Consider the following 24,806-nt stretch of genomic DNA (forward strand, 5'->3'; position numbering starts at 1 on the left):
GGGGTACAAAGGAGTTGGCCAACTTTGGGTAAGTTTCAGTTGCCTTTGATCCTCAGCGTCCATATCTGTAAAATGGGATAATACTACCCACCTCACAGTGCTGTTTGATGATCCTGTGTGATAACATATATGAAGTCTCACGATGTAGCAGGGTTCATTGGGAGAGGCAGGATTTTATAGTGGAAGAAGCCTAGTTGTCAGAGTTGGACAGACCTAAATTTGAATATTCAGCTTTACTACCTATTAACTGTGTGACTCTGGGCAACCTCATTATTCCTCGGTTTACTCACCCATACAATGGGACTGATAATCTCTATTTTATAAGCTTGTTATGAATATTAAATAAGACTGCACCTGAAACACCTAACAACATCATGTAATGAAAGCCTCTCAATAGAGGTTAAAATACCTGTGTCTCTATTTGTGATATATGCCGCAAATGATCTTTCAGAAAGGGGGGTGTCATCTTAAAATTGTATTTATACAAAACCTCTCAGGTAGTTGGGTTTCTCTCTCAGTTACTTTATTTTGCACCCCCAACTACTTTCTGGAAGAGACACAGTCGACCTGAAATCACCTTGATCAATGATAGTTTTGCCTTCTTGTGGAGGTTACTTAACAGCCAAGCCTCCCAGTCTCTTCTGACCTGCAGTCCCCAGCTCTCTTCCTCCTCAGACACAACTCCAACTGTGGCAGAATCTCCAGAGCTGTTCTGTGCTCTGCCAACACTGGGCTGGCTGTACCTCGCTTTCACAATTTAACATCTTAGAGAGCTTTTCGTATCAGCCACCTTATTCCTTTTAGCACCTTTGTAGTTTTCCATAAACAGAGTTTTTAAAGATCACTTGAAAAAAATAATGTAGCCAGTGGTTATGTTGTGGAGACCACCTACAGGATGAATGAACAGCCAGCTGCCCTCATGTGATGTGATTATGTGGCCAGGGTTGGAGAAGATGTCCAGTGGCCACATTGTACATGGATCTTTAAATTTTTTACTCCAAAAAGGTTAAGGAAGAAGTGAATATGATGCGCTTTTGGAAAAAAATGTCTTAGATGACTCAAAAATGCCAAAGATATACGTAGAGAACTTAAATAAAGTTGTCCTATGAGATATGAATTAATGAAAGCACTATCTCTAAATTTGTGTATTATTTTATATCTGGTTTTAAGTACATATGTATAACTGAATTAATGAATTAAATAGTATTAATAGGTATCTGATAATTTCACTGATACCTCTAAAAGTTTATATATTCAAAAAGTTTTGTAGAGGATCTGCTCATTAGGAAAATGGAGGCTGCCTTCTGCTGGGGGTTGCTTAGAACTCCCCAGTATTTAGCAGTTCTAGTCTTTTTTTAAAAATATTTATTTATTTATTTATTGGTTGCACTGGGTCTTAGTTGTGGCACGCGGGCTCCTTAGTTGTGGAATGTGAACTCTTAGTTACGGCATGCAAACCCTTAGTTGCGGAATGCGTGTGGGATCTAGTTCCCTGACCGGGGATCAAACCCAGGCCCCCCGCATTGGGAGCACGGAGTCTTATGCACTGCACCACGAGGGAAGTCCCCTAGCAGGTCTATTCTAAACAAACAGAAATCAAACAAAGTAAAGCAGGCATAAGCTGAAGTGTCACCTGTATTACTAAGGGCAGGCAGGAGGGTGGTTAGCCAGGTGGACTTGCACACCATTGAACCCCAGAATTAAGTAGGCTTACCTGTCCCCCAGGTACTGCAGAGCTAGATCACCAGAAAGGCAGCCCTTCACCTCCAGGGCAGCGCTCCCAGGTGCTGACACAAAGCCAGGCGACAAATGGCTTCCATCTCCCCAGGACACAACATAGGCCCAAATCGAGGGCAGGAGTTCACTTACTGAGTGAGCTTCACAGGCCAGGAGTGGGGAAGTCTTCTCCACTAACACTGTGTATTTGGGCATAAAGCCTATACTCACTTTGACTGATTCTCACCATGCATGTGAGGCAATTCGATTATTCTGTGGCAGGTGAGGGGTTCACTTGTTCCATCAGCGGGGGAAGTAGGGCTTCACCAGAACTGCTGGTGTCGGCCTGCCGCCTTTTCACCTCCAGGTCACCTCGAACCGCTCTGAGCAGAGAATGCGGCAGTGGGGAGATTGTAGCTGCTCCACAACTCTGATAATTTAAGGGATTCAGGAGAGCTCTCAGAGGGCATCCCACCCAATCCCTGTTTTTACAGATGAGAAAACTGAGGCCCACCTGGCTTGGGGTTGCGGGAGTGGGTGAAAATCTCTGAGTGAACTGAGAGTGGAGCTGGGGCGAGAAACTCCTAGGGTCATTAACAAGAGCACAGATTTCTGCCCTCGCTTGAGATGCCCATCGCGAGAAATCTCTAAATTTTCCATTTTCCAGACTAGTTCTCTCCTTCACAGGAGGACACATAGCCATTGGCCCTCTGAAAGGCAGGTTCCACTGCAGCTGGTTCTGTTTTCAGCCTGTAAGACCAACAATGACCCAGCAAACGTGGCCAGAGTGAACGGCTGCTGACATGTCCATTCTTGCCATCAATTACTACGGTTATATTAACTGTGTTGTTTGTTATGAACTGAACCAGTTGTGAGGAATGGTGGTGTTAAACCAGGGGGCCCATTTGTTGCCAGACTGGTTGCTGATAAGCCAGGTCTAGGCACGGGCTGAATATTTCTATTGATAATGAAACTGGGGAAGAGTCACACACAGAACCTGATACATAGAGGGCTCTTGAGGAAGAATAGGGATGGATGGTGGGAGAAATAGAGAGAGGGAGAAGGGAGAGAGGGAAGGAGGGGAGGAGAAGAGAAAGGAGGGAAGGGATTCCAGTTAGTGAGATTTCACATTTTTTGGTCTAAAAAAATGGCAGAAAAAGGAATAATGTCCTAAGTATTCTTGCTTCTCTAATGCTGCTTTCTACAGTGTTCAAACTGTATTATATCATTGAAGCAGAAGAGAAATAAGAAAGAGCTGAAATTTTCACTTTAGCTTCTGCACTGCTGATTCCTCTGTGGGATTAGGGCCATGGGGAGAGAAATCAATTAGCTCTGAAGCAAAACAGACCTGGATTTGAATTTTGCCACTAACTGTGTGACTTTGGGAAAATTACTGAATCTTTTTGAGTTTCATCTTCTTCATAGCTAGGAGATAAAAATACTTAAAAGACCCCCGTTATATGCTTCCTTAATTAGCACCCTGAACTTTGTCTATCATGTTTTTCCTAGTTTATTGTAATTTTTCATTTTTTAAAAAAATATTTATTTTACTTATTTATTTTTGGCTGCGTTGGGTCTTCGTTGCTGCGCGCGGGCTTTCTCTAGTTGCAGCGAGCGGGGGCTACTCTTCGTTGCAGTGCGCGGGCTTCTCATTGCAGTGGCTTCTCTTGTTGTGGAGCACGGGCTCTAGGCACGTTGGCTTCAGTAGTTGTGGCACGCAGGTTCAGTAGTTGTGGCTCGCGGGCTCTAGAGCGCAGGCTCAGTAGTTGTGGCGCACGGGCTTAGTTGCTCCACGGCATGTGGGATCTTCCCAGACCAGGGCTCGAACCCGTGTCCCCTGCATTGGCAAGCAGATTATTAACCACTGCACCACCAGGGAAGCCTTGTAATTACTTTTCAAATGTTTGTTTGCCTTCATTGCTGGACTGAAGGCACTTTGAAAGCAGGGACTGAGTTTGCCTTGCTCATGGCTATATCTTTATATAGCACTGTGTAGCACAGTGCCTGGCACATAAGTATTTGCCGAAGGGATGGATGGATGGATGGATGGATGAATGGATGGATGGATGGATGGATGAATGGATGGATGGATGGATGGATGGATGGATGGATGGATGGATGGACGGATAGGTGGATAGGTGGATAGAGGGATGAGTGAATAGATGGGTGAATGCGTGGAGAGATGATTCAGGAAAATTGTAAAGATTAGATATAATGTATATAAGCGACCTACCCCCAAATCTAGAATCTACTGGGTACTTAAAATTCCTTCCCACTCTTGGTAGAAGACCTCACTTCCTCTTCTGTCTCTGCGCTAAGACTTCCCTCTATTTGACTCCGAATATAATACAGGCAAAAAATCTTTCTTTCCTTGCCAGTAGCAACATTTCCAGGGCCCTGATTTATGAGCTGCTTTCATGAGAATTTAGTCTATCACTGCCACTACCACTATGTATGTAGAGACACATATACCCACAGTAAGCTCAAGGCACACAAGAAAGATATTATTATAATAGGAGAAGAAAATGGCTTTTCTAAATGGCAAGAGTAGAGAGCTGCCTGGAGGTACACCTAAGTTGTCTTTTCTAAGGAAGAAGACATCTTCTTCAGGAAAGAGATGTTTAAAAGAATAATTATCAAGAAATAACTGAGCAGTGGGAAGAGGGGATGGGGGAGGGGCAAGATAGGGGCTTAAGAGGTACAAACTATTATGTATAAAAATAAATAAGCTACGAGGATATATTGTACAACACAGGGAATATAGCCAATATTTTATAATAACTACAGATGAAGTATAACCCTTAAAAATTGTGAATCACTATGTTGTACACCTGTAACTTAATATTGTACATCAACTGTATTGCAGTGAAAACGCTGAGTCCTAACCACTGGACTGCCAGGGAATCCAAGAAAAGATTTTAAAAAGCCATTTTCTACTAAAAACCAGAAATAACTGAGTAAAATAATCTCTCTTTCCTCTCCATTTTAACAGTACTTTTCGGTCTAACCTTTCTATATAACATGCCACTTTCTACCTTATGCTTTGGTTACAATGCACATGTGGCCAGAAGTTGGATGCCCAGCAGGCAGTGCTTGTTGAATGGAGTGAATGAGCTGATGTCTTTATTTCATCTGCTGATTTCTCGTGATTAGATTCTGCATCCTGCCTTTATAGCTACACCAGTGCCTAGTGCAATATTTTGTGCCAAGTAGTCTGTAGGTTCTAGGTAAATATTTGTTGGATGAATAGATGAATGCCTGGCTTCTGGAGGAAAGCCAGGAAGACATTCCTCTGATGAGAAGAATTTGTGAAGAGGCAGGCAAATGCTGGAAGGGACATTGTTGGGGGCTGGGGGAGAAGAGAGGATTCCAGACTGAATGGAAGTAGTGAGTGTGGGGTTGTCTCTAAAGAAATAGCAGAGGAGGAAGTATATGAATTTTAAAGGAGGAATTTATCCACCAGGAAAGCAGCTCCATCATGCTGGGGGGAACCTGCATGTTATAGAAACTTAGGACCAGGAAGTGGGGGAGAAGGCCCTGGAGGAAAGGGAGACCAGGGACACGGGCAAGAGGTAATGACAATGATATCCGAATTAAAGCTCCTATGTCTTTTATCTCTCTTGATCCTCATCCCCCTTTACTGGAAAGAGATGTTCGCCTCCATGTCACTGCCACACCTCCCAAAAGATTTGTTCATACTCACAAGTTCAGTTATCTCAACTTCCATTCACCCTTCATCTTATTTAACTGTGGCTTCTGCCCACACTCCATTGCAAGGTCATCATAAACCCCTTGTTGCTAAAGCAGTGGGTCCTCCTCATGCTTGTCTCATGTGAACAGCTTCTGATACATTTGACCACTTCTCCCTTTTAAAATCTTTCTTGTCTTGCCTTTCACATCACCCCATCTCATGGTTTCTCTCTTATCTCTCAGGTCTCTACTTACTCTCCTCTTCTTCTTATCCCTTAAATGTTGATGTTCCTGGGGGCTTCTGTCAAAGGCCTTGTGTGTCAACTACTTTAGGGGCTGCAGTCGCCATCTGTATGTTGGGGCTTCCATTTCTAGACCTCCTAAACTCCTAGCCCCTTAGATATGCTCACTTGGCTGTCACATAGACGTCTCTTTCCAACAGGGAAAAGCCGAGTGCATCACCATCTGCCCAACCTGCTCCTCCTCTGGTCTGGCCTACTTCTGTGAATGGCATCACTATCCATCCAGTTCCTTATGCCAGAAACCATTCATCTTCTTCCACCAGAAGTCATGTTTCCTCCTCTCCTTTTCTGTTTACATCCAATTTATCACCAAGTCCTTCCTATAGATTCTGTCTTCTCAACATCTTCCAAACCCATTCCATTTTCTCCATCTCCACTGACACCGTTCGAGTTCCAACCATTAGTGTCACCTGCTTAGGTTACTACCCAGCTCCCTGATTGGTCTCCACCCCCCTTATCTTCCATCCCTCCCGTCTTCTCTTCCTCCAGTCTGATTTAACACTGCAGTTGGAGTGATCTTTCTGAAATGCAAACTGGATGCTGTATCCTCCTTGTGCGTATTTCCCCTTCCTTCTAGAGCAAAGGTAAGCCCTTAGCATGGTTTTAAAAGCCCTTCATTATCTGGCCCCTGCGTGCCTCTCTAATTTCATTCCTAGCCATTCTGAAACCTACACACACACACACACCCATCCCCCCCACACACACCCGTCCCCCCCACACACACCATGGTCTCTCTGTTTCAGCCAGCAGGTGGAACCACTTCTAGCTCTCAGCACCATGTTCTGTCTTGCCTTTGGTCCTGACAGGCCACACCTTGGTCTACTATTCATGATCCATGAGCCCATTTGTTCACAAAGGCACTCCTTGCCGTGGGCTGCTGTAAGTAGCTATCTGGGCGATAGCGTGCCTCCTTGACTAGGCTTAATGTGCAATCGTACTGAAGTTACTTATGATTCTCTCAGTCTTTGGGGACCCTAGGTCTTGCGGTTAGACTCCACTTTTCTGGGACAATTCTTGAAGGAGCCCTGGACAGAGCTGCTCAAGGCCAGATGTAACTGGCCCAGGCCCCATTCAGCCTGCTGAGGGTTAGGAAGTTCTGCTAGATACTCCTTTATATATCCTCTTGCTATTGGATTGCCTCCTTATTTGTTTGTATCCCTCAACAGGAAGGCAACAAATCTGCCTTTCACTTAGCCAACTCTTTATTGAGAAGCTACTACCTCCCGAATACAAGAGTCAGGGCCGTTCCAGTCATGCTGTTAGTGCCCAGCTGAGGGGATGGGTTAGGGCTGAACCCAGTCTGGACTCCCCTCACCAGGCCTGTGCCCTGACTCAGGGCTGTGTCTCCCAAAGGAAGCATATTCTTCACACACAGGTGCTGTCCAGTGACCAAGCCATGCACCTGCCTGAAAGGGGCACCTTCTAAAATTTATCAGAGGTACTCGATAAGCTAAGGGTGACCCAGACTTCAGAGAACAAGATAAATGAGGTTCTTGCTCTCATAAGTGCTGTCTAGCCTGGGCTATATTTTTGTCTCAAAATACAAACAAAGAAATACACAAGCACACAGTAAAAAAAAAAAAAAAAAAATCAGATAGTGAAAAGGCTCTGCAAAGAATTTAAAAAGGTATCCAAGACACAGCTTTAAGTTGAATGGTACAGGAAGATGTCTCTGGGGAGCCAGAACATTTAAGCTGAGATCCAAATGATAATGAAGCCAGCCATGTATAAATCAGAGGGAAGAGACTGTAACATCTCTAAGACTGTGTAACATCTCTAAGGCTGTGTAACATCTCTAAGGCTGAAACAACAAGGTTCTACTATACAGCACAGAGAACTATATTCAATATTCTATGATAAACCATAGTGGAAAAGAATGTTTTAAAAAAAGAATATATATATATACATATATATATGTATAATTAATCACTTTGCTGTGCGGCAGTAATGAACACAACATTGTAAATCAACTATACTTCAATAAAAATGGAAAAAAAAAAAAAAGGCCAGAGTAGCTGAGGTATAGTGGGCAAGAGAGGAGACAAATGAGATGACCAGGGAGAGGTGGCCAGGGGCCAGATCACGCAGAGCTTGAAGCCCTACCTGCCTTGTTCACTGAGGCGTTCCCAGGGCCTGCCTCACTGTATTTATTCAATAAATACCTGTTGAACAGGAGAAACTCATCATGCCTCTACATACAGAATAAGTGGCCCAGACAGAAGCTCCGTGTGGCCTCAGTGCCCTCTAGTGACCACAAACTCCAGCCCAAGGCCCTCGATGATTGGCTTCATCATCTTTAGAAAATCTCAGTTTGGCCTTGGCCTTGGGGCCCAGCCTGTGGGCCCAGCAGTAATTTCTGGAATATGTCTTACTAACTATTCTCTGCAATTAGGACTAAATCAGTTACAAAAATCCCTGAAATGAGAGCGACAGTCAGATGCACACCAGGGCTTCATTCCTTACCCAAGCAGCAGTTTCCAAAGAGAATACATGGATGTCTTATTTCTCAGGGGAATGCCAGGGGCCTGGACAGGTGACAAGTGTTAGAACACATTTCTGTATCCCTTAGCCAGTGTGACAGCAAGAAAGCTCCATAATAGCCCTGACATCTCAATGTCTCGTGGCAGTTAGGATGATCTCCAGGTCATCTCACCGCTCAGGCATGGCACTCTTGGGCTGGAATGGCCTGACAAGACCATAGCCGCAGGCTGCCCACTCTGGCCCCTCACACGCTTCCGAAGACCCAAGCCTGGGCATCGTGTGTGTGTGTGTGTCTAGGATATGTTGCGGCATGTACACAAACATAGCATACTTCTTGGGCTGTCGTTGTTTGCTTTCGTTTGGATCCCAACCCATTCTGTGCCCATTAAGCCCAACAAATTCCAAACTGTCATCTCATTGTGAAGCTGTCCCGTGGCTGATTGAAAAACCTGTTTCCACCCAACTTCCCTGGAAAAAGCCCATGAACTGCAGCCCATTTGCAAATGTGTGCATCAATAAATCAAAAGTGACAGCAGAGACCTGGCTTTTCTGGGAGAGGGGATGGCAGAGGGAGGGACCCAATCCTTCCACCCTCTATTTCCCAAATCCTCCTCCTGATGCAGTATAGGCAGCTTTGCTTGAAATATTCTTAAGGGTGGGTCATCTCCAATTTCCTTGGTAGATCATTCTCAAAATTGGTGCATCTTTCACTCCTCTCATTTTCCAAAGCCCCTGTGTGTGTTTTTCTGTGAGTCTAGTCATCCTCCACTGAGCCAAGCGAAGGAATCTGGCTCTCCTTGATGTTTACAGGTATTTCCTCTCTGGTTGTCACTTGCCCAAGTGTAGCACATGGTGTTCTATAATTTTTCTTCATTAATCAGTCCCCAAATTCCTTTACACTTGCTCCTCAGGTGATTCCATCAAATCAACATATTTCTGGAGCTAAAAATGCTTGGAAGAATATAGCCTTCCAGCTGCAGCCACCAGAACTTGGGGGATTAGCGTGTTTTTGCTTTACTCCTTGGCCATATGTTGCCACAGGTTCATTCCCAGGAGCGTTCTGTGCAGTCGTTTGCTTTCATACAAATGTACTTAGTTTCATTTGTATATTTTTTCTAATTGAGTATTAAAGGCATCAAAAATTAAAATGTATATTGATAACAGCCGGTGTTTGGTGAGAGTGTGGGGAAATGGGCATTCTTTCACACATGATTGAGAGTTCCAATTGATACATCTTTTTGAAGGCCATTTTCACAATAGCTTTGAAAATCAGAAATACACCCATCACCCAGCAGTTCAACTTCCCAGAATATAAACTATGTGTATAGCCTATCATTGAAGCATTGTTTCAAAATATTGCAAATAACTTAAATGTCCATCAATTGGAAATGTTCACATAAGTGAATTAAATGCATTTTGGTATTCTGGTACACAGATATAGTGGAAAACCAACCCACAGTTTTAAAAAAGGAAGCCGCAGATCTATATGTACTGACATGGAAAACATGCCTAAGAAATATCATTAAGTTCAAAAGCAAATTGCAGGACACTATATATGATATGAGACCATTTTTATAAATTTTTATTCTAACCTTTTACAAGGCAAAATCTGGAAGGATTCACATAAGTCTATTTATGGTGCTTTTTTCTGAGGTTAGGAACTTTCTAAAATATACATTTTTTAATTGTTGGGATTTTTCTGCTTTGCAACATGCTGTGTATTTTAACAGACATATTAAATTATTTTTGTCGTGCTCTTGATCTAGAAAGATGACTTTTCATGACACATGCTCTCTATCGCCTGTCTCCCTCTCCTTGGGCCTCACACATGGAAGAGCTTTCCGTATGCTGATCCCAGAATTCCTCATCCTCCCCAACAGTTCAGAATGGCAGCGCTGTCTTTTCAGGGTTTAGCTACTTCAGCACATAAGGTTTTCTCAAAATTGTTTCTAAGGTTTTTTTTTAACTTTTAATTTTTTTATTTTATTTATTTATTTATTTATGTATTTTTGGCTGTGTTGGATCTTCGTTTCTGTGCGAGGGCTTTCTCTAGTTGCGGCGAGCGGGGGCCACTCTTCATCGCGGTGCGCGGGCCTCTCACTGTCGCGGCCTCTCTTGTTGCGGAGCACAGGCTCCAGACACACAGGCTCAGTAGTTGTGGCTCACGGGCCCAGTTGCTCCGCGGCATGTGGGATCTTCCCAGACCAGGGCTTGAACCCGTGTCCCCTGCATTGGCAGGCAGATTCTCAACCACTGCGCCACCAGGGAAGCCCTTAACTTTTTATTTTATATTACGGTATAGCCGATTAACAATGTTGTGATAGTTTCAGGTGCACAGCAGAGGGACTCAGCCATACATATACATGCATCCATTCTCCCCCAAACTCCCCTTTTTTAACCTGTACCTCCAGGCCCCTCAAACCAGCTTTTCTTTCTTTTTTCTTTTCTTTTTGTTTCATATGTTCCAGTCTTTATAGATTATTTCATTTGTGTGGTTTTATTATCTATTTTTGTAAGGTTTTGGTTGTTTTCTAAGCATCTATATCTTTTTTCCCCTTTTCCCTCCCTCTTCAATGAGCAGAGATACCTGCTTCCCAACCTGCTTAGAATTGCTCATTAACATTTATTTCACAGAATTTTTAAGAGGGCCAAGGGAATTGGGCTTGGCTTTTAACTGCAGAAGCCCTGGTCTCTTTTCTTTTGACTTCACCCTTAGCTCTTCTGGACTAATACTGTGCATGCTGCATGTGTTATTATAGGAATTATTTTTTATTGGGTCTTTTTACTTCTGCTTTATTTTCAAGGTGGTGATTTATTTAGACAGCATGTTCAAAAAGAGAAACCACCTAGCGCTCCCATGAATTTATTTCTCATTCATGTTAATTTTTATACAAGCAATATGAACAGAAAATTAGGAAATGCAGCTGAGCAAAACAAGAGAAAACTAGAATTGCCTATGTTTTCACTATCAAGAATAGCAAATGTTAATAATTGGGTTTATAGCCTTGTAGATCATTTCTATGTATATAAATATTTATCTTTTCCTTAAAATAGGATCATATTTGTTAAATTGTTTTGTAACCTGATTTGTTTAGTGCATAATGTAGCATGAATATTTTCCTATGTCATTAAGGAAAGATAATAACAACAAAGATAGAGTTTACTATATGCTAGACAACCCATCCTATCTTCAAAACATGCTGTATGTTGGGTAGTAATATTACTCCCATTTTGTAAATTGAAAAACTGAAGCACAGAGAGGTGAGATAACTTGCCTGAGGTAACACAGCTAGTAAGTGACAGAGCTAGGTTTTGAACCCAGATAGTCTAGCTCTAGAGGCCGTGCTCTGGACCACAGAGCTCTGACCCATGCCATCATTTTCATGGCTATAGTAGATGGTAATTTATTTAACCCTTCCCTTCTTTCTGGGCTGTTAGATTCACTGTTATACACAAAGCAGCAATGAACACTTTGTTCAAACATTCATCTTTGTACACACCTTCAATTACTGCTTTAGGCTGAATTCCCATGAATAGAATTGCTGAGTCAAAAAGTTTACACATTTTTTAAAGTTTGGATACATATTAGTCAACATTTTTAAGCAATTTATTTTCTAAGCCTCTTTGACCTTTATAATTCATTGTTCCTTTCGAATAATGTATCACTGCCCATCTGGGTTCAATGATAGTTTTTTCCTTAGAACATGGAGCTTCTTCTGTTCTACTTCCTCCTCCTTCCTTCTGCCTTATACCCATTTCTCTAAAATGTTTAACAAAATAATACCCTTCCCCAAAGCATAATGCTTTTTGTTGTCAGCACTTCCTGTATCTTATATCTCCTGGACCTTAACTATTAGATGGGGTATATGTATTAGTGGAATACTGTCCCACCATTTGACCTGATGTCAATTTTTTTTTTAATTTTTACTTTATATTAGAGTATAGTTGATTTACAGTGTTGTGTTAGTTTCAGCAAAGGTATACAGCAAAGTGATTTAGTTATACATATACATATATCTATTCTTTTCCAGATTCTTCTCCCATATAGGTTATTACAAAGTATTGAGTACACTTCCCTGTGCTATACAGTAGGTCCTTGTTGTTTATCTATTTTATATACAGTAGTGTGTATATGTTAATCCCAGCCTCCTAATTTATCCCCCCCTGACCTTTCCCCTTTGGTAACTCTAAGTTTGTTTTCTAAGTCTCTGAGTATGTTTCTGTTTTGTAAATAAGCTCACTTGTATCATTTTATTAGATTCCACATATAAGTGGTATCATATGATATTTATCATTGTCTGCCTCATATGACTGATTTTCTTTCTTTTCTCTATTTTAATTTTTCTTCTAAGCATCACAAGATTTGCAGTAACAAATCTGTCATATAACTTTTTTTCCTGATGTTAGTCTCTGTAAAGTAGGGTGGGCTGCCTGGTAAGGATGACAGTGTGTCAGAGGCTGGAGGGCAGAGCTCCCTGCCCTGATCCCACCTCTGCCTCCCGCTTGTTTTATGACCTTGAGAAAGCCACTTCATCATTCTTGTTTCATGTTCCTCATTTGCTAAATGAGGAAGGTGAACTAAATGACCTAGAAAACCTATTCCAGGTTTAAAAAAAAAAATACGGTGTCAGGCTATCCAAGAGTAAAGCAGACTTTTAAAAACTATTGTGTGAAACTGGGACAAATGTGATGTTGGCAGGGCCATGTTGGACGCAGCTAGAGGTTCGTGTCAACATATTAAAAATGTTTTGTGCCTTGTCTCTTGGCCAAGGCCTCCTGACAGTGCGCTTTAGTGGCTCGTGAAACGAATCCCTAAGACCAAGGTAATTATAGTTGTTCCACTGAAGCATGACAAATGGCCTCTCACTTTGAATGCGTTTATGAGAAAGAAAAACCTTCCATGACAACAGCACTGGAACTTAGTTACAGGCTCCAGGTCTGGGGGCAAGAATGGAGATAGTCACTGGCTGCGGCCAAGCGAGAGAAGACAAGAGCCTGAGCTCACCCGGGAAGAACCAGGACCAGGTGATATAACAGAGACAACAGCACAATGACAACATTAGTGGGGCTTCATGGAGAACTTGCTATTTGCCAGGCACAGTCCCAAGAACTTTATATATATTATCTCATTTAATTGACACAATAACCCTAAGAGATCGGTTATGAGGTAGGTACATTTATTTTTCTGTTTTATAAAGATAAGTATTGAGAGGCTCTTAAAAGAAGTTGAATAACGTGCTTCAAGTTATTCAGCCAATAGTTGTCAGAGGTAAGATATGAACCCTGAGAGTTTGTTCATTTACTTAACACATGCTGTTTGAATGTCTGTTATATGCCAGGCACCCTTCTAAGGGCCGATGAGACCTAAGTGAACGAGGCAAAATTTCTGCTTGTATGGAGTTTGGCTAATAGTGGGATGAGCCCAGTAATAACAAGCGAACGAATCAATAAATAATTTCAGATGGTAATAAGTGCTGTGAAGGAGAGTGAGTGGGGTTGGGGGACGGCTGCTTTTTACACAGGATTGACAGGGGTGGCCCATGGGAGGTGACATTTGAGCTGAGCCCTGCATGACAGAGCAAGTCAGCCGTGCAAAGCTCTATTGGAGGAGAGTTCTTAACATGGAGGGTCCACAGGAGCAAATGCCAGGTGCTCAGAAGAACTTGGCTTGTTCTAGGAAGAGAGAGAAGGCCAGTATGGTTGGATGATACATGAAAAGGGGGGAAGTGCCTGCAATGGAGTGAAGAGGAGGGCAGGGACCAGAGGACACAGCGCCTTGGAGGCCACAGTATAATGTTTGTATTTTATTCCAAGTGCAGATGGGAGACATTGGAGGATTTTAAGCAAGGGAGCATTGTGATCTCCCGTCTCTGTGGATGGCTTTCTTCACCTCTTTGTGACGTTGCCAACAAGGAGCAACCCGAAAGGGGTAAGGTGTTTATGTGCAGGGAAGCCTAAATGAAAGTTTAAAGGTTAGGAGCCAGCATTTCAGATGAATCAAAATTCTAGGTTTTTCACAGAGCAAGACTGAAATGAACAGTGAGAGGCCATCTAATCCAAACTTCTGACTTTAGGTAAGAAGACCTTAGGAAATCCAAGTTGAGCATCTGAACTATGTTTGAAAACCTGCATTAAGGAGACTATTTATTTTGGGGGGAACTTCCCTGACTATGTAGGAAGCTGCACTCTAGGTTCTGAATATTCTTGACAACTTCTTGGTCTGGGGGTTGTACTTACCTTATAGAGCAAATCTCATCCAAAATAACAAGACAGCTTTGGATAGATGACATCTCAGGGATTCATACTTCCATGCAGTCTGGGGTGTGTGTGTGTGTGTGTGTGTGTGTGTGTGTGTGTGTGTATTGATCTTTATCTTTGAAAAATATTTTTGAAGGTGTCATCAATATTTTAACATTCAGGACCTGGTTTTTCTGGTGAGATGGTATTGTATGGATGGTTCTAGAATTTTGTTGTAAACTCGGCAACATGATTTATTTTATTTGAATGTTATTATAAACAAACACTCATCTTAACCCATTAAAATTGGTCTGTGTCACATATAAGATGAAATTAATTGCTTCTTTAGGTTAAAAGCTCACTATTACATTGTCTACTTTGACAAAAGTATTAAGAGCTTCACTTTTATTTAGCAAACTAGGTTTGAATAACAACATAAACAATTATTAATACACTGTATTTGTGTGTGTGCCTATGTGGCTGATTATCTGTAGGTAGGTTCCTGACAATGCAAGCCTAAGAATCCAGATGCATTTGTATGAAACTATCTTAGGAGGTGTTTAGTTGCCTCTGTGATAGGATGGGCCCCAGAAAGCAAGTATGAATTGTGAAAGAACTTAATTTAAGCTACATAACTATAATTGAGTAGGATTTGGGGAAGTTCACCACTCTTGAGTTACTTTTTATTTATAGTAAGTCTATTTGTTTCTCAGGAGGGGAAAAATTCTCAAACTCTCTTACTGCATGAGATTAGAAAATTTCTGTTCCTTTGCGTGAAAGTAGTGTGTGACAGTTCACAAGGACAAGGGCAGCATAAGGATGGGTGTGGGATGCCATAGGCGTGCAGGATGACAAAAACAGAGTTTCCTTACCAAAAAGCACTGAATTAGAGAACGCTTAAAGCTTCCCCAGCTTAACATTCTATGAGTTGGGGAAAAGGATTTTTCCCTCTGGCTGTTTAAGCTAGAGTATGTTTTACCCAGACCTTAGCTCTGAGCTCAGGAGGGCTCTAATAACTCCGTCAAAATTATAAATTCAGCCGTCAGCACTGGGATTGTTGAGTTGACTGAACAAACAGATTTTCTCCATTGTCTGCTTTCTAGATTGATGAATAACAATTTCTCCTCTCCATTTTGTTGTAACTCTTTCACTCTGACACTGATTGCTGAGAGGTTTTCTGGAAATTTCCGAAGTCACACACGGGAGTAAATTCAAGGACATAATGCGATTCCAATTGAATCATCAGTGTCTCAGCTGTCAGACCTAGGAGTTCAGTTGGTTGAGTTGTACAACTTCAACAGATTTAATATTACATACTTGCCACTTTGCGTCTTGCCCTCATGTCTTAATAAATGGGCTAAAGGTCTGACTGGAGTCTGTGAGATAAATTATATGTTTATTATGCCAAGTTAAGTAAATACTGTTTGAAAGGATTACTGGAGGGTACAATGAAGTTAATTGCTTTAAAAATCTTTTTTGATTTACTGGGCTCTATGAAAATGGTTAAGCAATTGATTCTGTCATGGTAAGTGACATGAAGAAAGTGGTGTTGGATCCACGAGGGTTGCCATGTACACTTCCCCCCTCATGCCTGGAACTGTCCCGTAAACGAGCTGAGAGGCCCCCGGGACTAGAAGGCAAGTACTGCTGACAGACAGTTGTTCCTCCAGAGAAGACACAAGTTGACAGTTTGACGTTCAAGCTGACGGATTGATTTCTTTCTTTTTATTCTAGATGCTGAAGAATACCAGCCTCCAATATGGAAATCATACTGTGAGTATCTAAAATCAGAATCTCCTCAGAAGTCTTTAGTCGGCCTGCCTTTTGAACAATTTTTGCTGTTGATTTAGTGCACACAAACTCTCGCATCACAGCACTGCAAACCCAAATCTCTCTTTCTCTGCTAAGGAGAGATATTGGTCAGAGAGAACTGGAAGAGCCCTGTCCCCTGGCCAGGACCTCTGAGAGCCAGCTGCCTGTGACCCGCTTATGGAAATGCTTAGGGGAAAAAAAGATGGACATTCTGACTCTCTACCTTTCTTTGGGACTTTCCTTGTCTTCCTTCCTTCCTTCTTTCCATCCTTCCTTCCTCTTTTTTTTTTCACAGTTGGTCAGCAAGGGTAAGTGTGTTGACTTCCATGAATTATGTTCTTGGCTGTTCATCTTAAAGCTGTAATATCAAATGACATTTACCACAGAAAAATTAACAGATAGCAATGGATAATATTTGGTCACTAAGGGTGACTCCTTAGAAACAGAGATCATTATCTGATCATCGATCATCAATCCGTCTCCCCTCATGAAGGCAGGCACTTGTCATCACCTCAAGCTGGTTTTCTCTTTCCTTAGTATCATCCGCCTGACTAAGTAATTCTCCAGTGACAGAGGGGAGGAGTGTGGTGTGGGGAGCCCACTGTGCTGAGAGCCAGGGGAACAGGCTCTCATTCAGGCTCTGCTTCTAGACAGCAGTAATAAGAATAATTATTTCTATCATTATTGATGTTGCCCTTGTTTCTACCGCCCGTTGAGACCTGCAGTGTGCCAGCCACCATGCTAGCTCTGTGCCTGAAGTCGCAAATCGCACCACAGCCCTAAGCGACCAGTACCACTCTTATCCCTGTTTCACATACAAAGAAACCACAGCTCAGAGGGGTTCAGTAACTTGGCAAAGGTTTTATGAGAAACCTTGGAGTGGCATTCAGAGTGGAACCCAGAAGCAAGCCAGACTCACAGCGTGCAAGTTGCCAATCTTTTTTTCTTTCTATTTAAAATTGTATACATAAGTATAGAGATAAGTGTATACATACACACAGACACACACACATATGCATATACCTGTGTATGTATGTATTTGTTACAAAAGCAATACAAAGCTACATAAAAGACAAACGTTAGAGAAATACATAAAGCTGAGAGCAAAAATTTCCCATAGGCCACATACCAGCTCTCACCCCATATTCCACTCCTCTTTTCCAATCACTGGCCCTGTCAATTTTGGAAAGCATATCTTTCCAAGTGTTTAAAATACACATGCCTAATAGTTTGTTGTTCCCTTTTGTGAAAATGGATTTATGCTGTACCCGGTGTCCTTCAACTTGCTTGTTTCACTTCACAAATACCTTGTTTTTATCTTCCTATGTCAGCATATAGGGAGGCACCTCATTCTTTATAACATGAGTCTGTTCTTCCGTCTGTGAAATAAAGGGGTTGTGCTGGGTCTCTAAGGGCCCTTCCAATCTAATGTTATGCATTCTGATCTTCTATTTTAAAAGGCAATGCTAATGACTAAGTAATTGGATGTTTTTGTTTGTTTGTTTCCTAATGGAGTGTGAAGCGCTCTGACAGTAAATCAACAAAATATCTGTAGTGAGAGGTATTGGGGGTCCCGTGACTCACTGTTCCTTGCACACTGCCTTACACACAGCCTTGCGTACGTTAACTATGCAATAAATATTTGTTTAGTGAATGCCACTGCAGAGAGCTTTACTGAAGCGAGAAGATGGCACTGGCTCAAATTCATTTCACTTTTTGCTAAGAGACCTTGGGCCACCCAGTGTATCTCTTAAAAGCACTTTTATGTCCTAAGGAAACCAGAAAAGGTGTTGTTAATTACATGTTCCTATATCAATTTTACCAGAGTATATTGGTCTTAAGTTTGATTTTTTGATCTAAACAAGTTGTGTGTGTGTGTGTGTGTTTAATTTGCTCTAGGATCATAAAACTTTAGATGCAGAAGGGATAGTTGAGGCCATTTAATACAAACCTAATGACATATATGAAGTTCCTCTTTATTCTACTCAACTAATAGTCATCCAGGCTGTATTTGAGGGTCTCTAGTGATGCAGAACTCTGCAACTGAAGGGAGTATGCCATCAGCAGGGCCATCCACAGCATCAAAAACAGGTTGATCGAAGATCCACAGGGTACTACTGAGAAAGCACTCTCTTTTGGTTGTCCTGAGTCCATTAATTCTTTGAGTTAGGGTGTTGGACTACTATAAACTCATCTAACAATATCATTACCAAGCTCATGCTACTCCCTCTTATTCCCAAGTTTATCATCTACTCATTTGGTCTTTCAGCAGACATACATTATAAGCATTAGGATAAGCATTAGGAATCAACAGTAGCTAAAATGTGGTCCATACTTTCCTCCAATTTACGGTCTAGAAAGGGAGACAGATGTAACCAATTAACATGCAAATGGACTGAAGCAACAATATACTGCTCCTCTGCCTCCTGGGATTAGAGAAGACTTTATAAAAGAGGTTAAATTTGCATGTGGGTCTTGAAGGATAAATAAGGAGAAGAAATCTGAGGGCCTTGAAGAACTTCATGAGATACATGTTAATATCCAAGTATGTTAAAACAATAGCACTTTCCTTATCTGAAAATCCAACAAACCTATCAGAATATGAAATTTGTTTGGTTTTAAATAACCTGTTGGTAGACCCATTCTGAACCTCAGGAATCACCAAGTTGTTTCTCTTTGAAATACTCACAAACCATCCTTTCAGAGATTAATTTTACATGTTGATGTCAAACTCATTAACATATCATCTATGGAATCCATACTTTCCCATCACACACTTAATTTTCTAGCTCTGGCATTTACTTGGGACTTTGAAATTTCTCATACATTTACGAGATGCAGTTCATTTTTGCCATATTATAGGACTTGGTTTGAAAACTGATTATTTACAATGATTATAGGAGTATATAGGTATGTCTTTGCTTTCATCCATCACCTATTGTTGGCTGTAATATTGACTTATTTGGTATCAGATTCTTATTATGAAGCCTTAGTCCCAATTATAACATTATTCCTAAAAGAAAATTAGTCTGCCTCATAATGATCCACTTTAAGAAGCTGTTTTTAAATTTTAATGCTAATTGCAATGCTCTTAGGTGCAAGTAACAGAATATTCCTCTCAAACGCATTGATTGACATAAGCAAAAAGTCTAGAGGCACTGGCTTCAGGCATGACTTGGTCCAGCAACTCAAACGACATTACTAGAACCCAATGTGTACCTCTTCCTTTCTTGGCTCTGCTTTCCTAGGTTTGTCTCCACTGTTAGTAGGCTTTTCTCTTGTAACCCCCAGAGAGCTACCAATAGCACCAGGGCTACCACATCCACATTTAAGAGCAACAGGCAGAAGGACAGTCTACTGCAAGCAAAAGTCTTAGAATTGAGTCTTAGCCCTATTTGACATGGGTTCCCAACCCTGACTCCATCACTGTGGTCAGAGAGTTGAGATATACTAACTGCCCTAAACCCATCAGGGCTCACCACTGGAACTCAGGAGGGTTTACATAGGAGTGACTGGAAACTTTGGAGTACCGTTAAAATGGGGAAGATGGAAATGGATGCCTAGAAGGCAACCAATGAATGTCTGATTTAGAAATTTAGAAGAATAAGGAACCTTAGAAATCAGCTCTCTAAATATTTTCTATAAAGTAGATTGCTTATTAATTCATCCATTCATTCATTCATTCATTCATTCAACAAATGCATATTAAGTCTTTGCCTTAGACCAGGCAGTGTGCTTTGAGCTGTGGGACTGCAAGGATGGATAAGACTCCATCTTGACTCAAAGAACAATGATGCCACATGAAGTCCCTTAAGTTCCTGCCTTTCCTGCTCCCCTTTCTTTCTTAGAAGCTAATGCTATCACTTCCTGAGCTGATTATTTGGTAAGAATAATCTTGTCCCAAAGCATCATATATCTACATCTAGTCCTTAATACTCAAGACCAAACCCCAAAGCATTGGTGAAATCACTGAGAAGTATTTGGTTTCAATTCTTTTAAAAAAGCTATTTTCAAGTTTACTTTAAAAATAAAGTAAAGCCACATTCTAAACTTTAAGCCAGAACTATGAACTAAGCAGATGCGTTTAAAAGCCAACCACCATGGGTATACTCTGAAAGATTTTATTGTTTAAGAGGCCAAGTGCCAATTAGGCAGCAGATGCTGTGGCCAACATCTCTCCCCGGAGACTCTCCTGGGCAGCAGGTCAGGCAGTCACAGCTTGTGCCTGTTTTTCTAAAGAGGAGTTTAGAACCTCAGAACTCTGATCCACAGGCCCCAGGCATCAGAGTCACCTGGGGAGAATAGTTATAATAACCATTCCTCAGCCTGACGCCAGATTTCTAAATCGGAAGAGTGGGGGGATCTGCAGTTTATCACACCCCACAGGTGCTTCTTATACACACTTAGGCCTGAGACCCCCTGGTTCAAGTCTACACAGCCTCATCCTCAGGCTTTTCACTGTGCCATGGGACCAGAGGAGAGCTCCATCCCCAGTAAGACTGGACATTCTGTTAGCAAGACAAGGCCTGCACACAGTTGCCTGGAAGTGGGGCTGAGCCAAGAGGCCATTGAAAGCCCCTGCTATTTCTTACTCACACCCGTGAGTTTTTTCCCATGAAAACTGGGAAGACATGGGCAGTGAGCGGGGTGGCACTGGGTCAGTGTCACAGCCAAGTGGCCAGGTTCGGCTCCTGGATCCACATGCCCTCTTAAGTGATAAGTGGCTGTTAGAGGACATCCCTGCAGGGTCTTTTAGGAGCTGACGGGTTTGGACTGGGCTTAGCATCACCCAGGCCAGGGCTTTCACTCGGCCTCCATGGGGAGTGGGTTGATTGTGTTACCAGAGGATGAGCCGAGTTTTCTTACTGAAGAAAAAAATAAAACACTCTCTCAGTGAGTTCTTGATTTCTCAATCTGCTTCAGGTTTCCTGGGGAGCAGGGAATCCCCTTCTCTTACCTCCACGTTCCCTAGTGACCATCCCCACCCCATCCCCCCGCCTAACAGCTTATTCCAGAATAAGAGTTCTCTCTTGTGCTGCAAGGACCCGGGGCTGGGGAGTGCCGGGGACAGATTTGGAGCATTGCCGTAGAAACGCAGTCCATCATCTCGCCCCTTAGCGCACAGAATCACCCAAGCACTGACATTTGTTATTGCATTTTGCTTGTGGCGTGGGTTTGTTGAACAAAGAAAATTCAAGAAACGACATTTTCAAGATTATGTGACATGTTTCAGTTATATTAAATGGGCCTCATGGATGTTTGTTTCGTTATAGCCAACCTTGAAAATGAGGGACTGGGGCTGAAGCTGAGATAGAGTCTAGGGCCCCATTTTTTTCTGTGGCTGCCATGGCAATTGGTTGTCATCTCATTATCTTTATAGAGACATATTATTCAGATGGCAAACAGGCTTTGTCAATTTCTATTGCTTGGAACAGCACTGAGCAGATTTTGTAGATCCTGAGACCTGCTCACTGAAAAATAACGATTGATTAATGATGTGTGCCGCCCAGAGACCAGCAAGGAGAGGTGGCATCCCTGGCTTGAGGGTTTTTCAGGGACTCCCCCCTCAAAGTTACTCATGGCTGGGACTATTTCCGGTTGTAAGACTGGTGAATGACCATGTTTCTCTTTACTCAGAGGATACCTAGAGGATACCGCTAAGGGCTTTAGCCTGTTGACACAGGAGAGGAACTGTCCCTTACATTCCTTCTCCGGTAACCTCTGTGATTGCTAATGGCGTCTCAGTCTTTCAAGCATTCAAGGCCCTTTCCTCCATTCAATTTGTAATCCAGCCCTGGCCATCCTCCTCTGCAATCAACTCACCTCCTCATCTGCATTTCTACTAGTGTTGTCCTAACTCGCACTTTCAGGATCTCCTTTACGTACAACTAAAATGCAGTTCTCTTTTGCTTCCCTGCCTCCAAGGATCCCCCTCCGATCCTTCCTTCAGTGAAGCAAAGGGCAGTGGCCCCCACTCCTGGCTGTGTGTTGGAATCTCCCAAAGGTCTTTAAAAAGAACGTATTTCGGGGCCCCTTGCCAGGCTGGCAGAGTGAGCATCGCCAGAGACGATGGTGTCTGAGAATCTGTATTTTATAATTATATAATTTATATTTTAGCTCTTCGAAGATTCTAATGCAAGCAACCCCACTTGGGACCTCTCCACCATCTGCCTTAGGGACCACTGGTGAGGCTGAAAAATATAGACCTTGGGACCTGGAAATCAGGCCTTAAATCTTGACTTCATCATATTATCTGTGTGACCTTGAGCTTCTTCACAGCTTGGCGTCTCCACTACTTTGTCACTGAGGGGGAGAATAACAGTTACCTTGGAGGTCGGTTGGGAGGAGTAAATGAGGAAATGTAGATAAGGTGTCTGGCACACAGTAGGTCTCCAGAAAATGAGACCTTCTATTTTTCTGAACAGTCTTATCCTTATTGTCATTATTCTGAAACAGACCAGATCATGTCACCTCCCTGCTCAAAACACATCACTGTCCCCCCATTGCTGACAGAAGAACGTCCATGCTTCCTACCATGACCTTCAAGGTTCAGTCCCACATGGCCTCCTCCCGCATCTGCCCACCCCGGGGCAACAGCACACTGGACTCTCACTGACCAATCAGCACGTCATTCCCTTTTACTGCTGGGGCTCTTTCCTCTATCTGTACACCCCTCTCTTTTCTCTACCTGTGGAAAGCCTGCTAACTTCAAGGAGAGCTCCATGCTTCTCCCCTCGGGAAGCCATCCTGACCACCTGAGTAAAAAGAACTGCTTCCTCCTCTGCCTGCCCTTAATTAAAGCACTCGGCCCTTCCTGGTTTTGTTTCTCCACAGGCATCTCCCTCACTGGATCAGTGTCCTTGAAGGAATGGCTTGTGACCCATGAGTCAATGCATACAAATATGCATTAAGCATCTACTATGTGCCAAGCACTGTTCTAGGCGCTGGGCGTCCCACAGTGGACAGAACAAAGTCCCTGCCCCCAAAGAGCCTACACATTAGTCAAGGGAGACAGCACACAAAATAAACAAATACAGTGTGTTAATGGTGATGAGTACTGTGAAGAAACATGAAATGGTGTAAAGGTAGCGGAGTGATGGGATGGAATTTTGTACCAAGTCGGGCAAGTCAGGGAAGACCTGAATGAAGGGGGAGGAGTGCCATCTAAACGTCTTGGGAAAGAGCAATCCAGGTGGAGGGCACAGCAAGTGCAAAGGCCCTGAGGCATAGAAAAATAAACCAGGGCTTTGGAATTGAAAGGATACATTTTAGCTGGGTGCTCTGGGGCAAATATTTCACTTCTGGGCACTTATTTCCTCATATAAAAAATGAGAATGGTAATGATACGTTCCATCCTCGGAGCTCTTGTGAACGTTCAGTAAGACATTGTTCCTGCCACGTAACAGGTACTCGATATGCTGGTTCCCTTCTCTTCTCTCTTCCCCTCCATTCATCCTCAAAGCCTCCACATAATGCTGACTGTGGTATCTGTTCTATGGCAGATGTTCAAATATTTGCCGATACAAATTGCAAAGGTGCGCTTAGCTTAAAATGCTTCTCTTATAACAGCTGTACTTCCTTTGCCATCTTCAAGAGAAGCATTAAAAACGGTGTTCACAAAACTGTTCCAGCCACGCCCCCCACGTATAACTGCTGGCTTCCGAGGGCATTGACAATGGGAAGAGAAGAGAGGATAGGATTCTCTGGATGTGGGTTCTGCAATTGCTCTAAAGCTCTGTGATTCTAGGGGATGCCCCCTTTGGTTCCCTTTACACTCATTAACAGCAAAACCCTGCTGAAAAGCAGTTAGTTCGTGTTGGAGCTTATTCGAGAGGAATAAAGGATTCCATGCAGGCTCTGTCGTGATTTAAGGAGAGCATGGGCTCTAGTGGGAGAGTCAGTGGAATGTCCAAAACTATTTCTCTATTTTTTGCCAGTTCTTCCTCATGTTTCCTCCTGCACAAGAAGCCTTCTCTGACCTGTCTCTGATACATGGCTACAGTTGTCCTTAAGTGACACAGGCATCGTCATTAGTGTGGGCAACCTAAGCTTAGAAATGCGGCACGTTAAAACAGCCATATGAGGGTTAGATGGTTTCTTCTCTGTTAGGAAGCTGAGTCATCTACCCTTAATTAGGTAAGAAAATAACCATGTTGAGCTGAAGGCATTGGGGAGCCATAGGTACAAAATACATCCCATCATTTCCACGTCTGTTTCCACATGACCATCTGCCCTTCAATTAAAATTTCTTTTTTTATTTTTAGACCTAAGAATAAGCGAGAAGTTTTTGCTTCTCTTATTACATTTTCTAGAAGACTTTATGTGATCTAATTTTTAACGTTTCATAGATGTATTCTATGATATGATTCATAGATTTATTTGACATTAATTATTCCCTCTTCAAGATTCTGAAGATAACATCAAGTAGGTTTATTTTCAACCTCTATTTCCATGGAAGTAGAACCCCAAGGTACCTGCATAGAGTAGCTTTTCCTCTAAGAGAAGTAATCAAACTAGCTGAGCAGCAGAAAATCACTCATTATAGTCTGAAAAATCACAAATAATATT

The 24,806-nt window shown here is 42.4% G+C and overlaps 1 protein-coding gene across 4 annotated transcripts in view; it reads left to right on the plus strand.

Annotated features, from left to right (window-relative positions):
• The window catches only part of CHN2 (chimerin 2), a 323,464-nt gene that overhangs the window by 141,420 nt on the left and 157,238 nt on the right, over nucleotides 1–24,806 (plus strand). For 2 of the 4 annotated variants that reach the window (XM_061198628.1, XM_061198630.1), the window contains exons 1-3: nucleotides 13,137–13,214; nucleotides 14,004–14,118; nucleotides 16,161–16,199. In XM_061198628.1, coding sequence (XP_061054611.1) covers nucleotides 13,140–13,214; nucleotides 14,004–14,118; nucleotides 16,161–16,199 — 229 coding nt within the window. In that variant the 5' untranslated portion in view covers nucleotides 13,137–13,139. Of the gene's footprint in view, nucleotides 1–13,136; nucleotides 13,357–14,003; nucleotides 14,119–16,160; nucleotides 16,200–24,806 lie in introns of those variants that run through there. The other 2 variants (XM_061198629.1, XM_061198631.1) reach the window with 2 other exon arrangements.

Source organism: Eubalaena glacialis, chromosome 8 (assembly GCF_028564815.1).
Source record: "Eubalaena glacialis isolate mEubGla1 chromosome 8, mEubGla1.1.hap2.+ XY, whole genome shotgun sequence".
Classification (NCBI taxonomy): Eukaryota; Metazoa; Chordata; class Mammalia; order Artiodactyla; family Balaenidae; genus Eubalaena; species Eubalaena glacialis.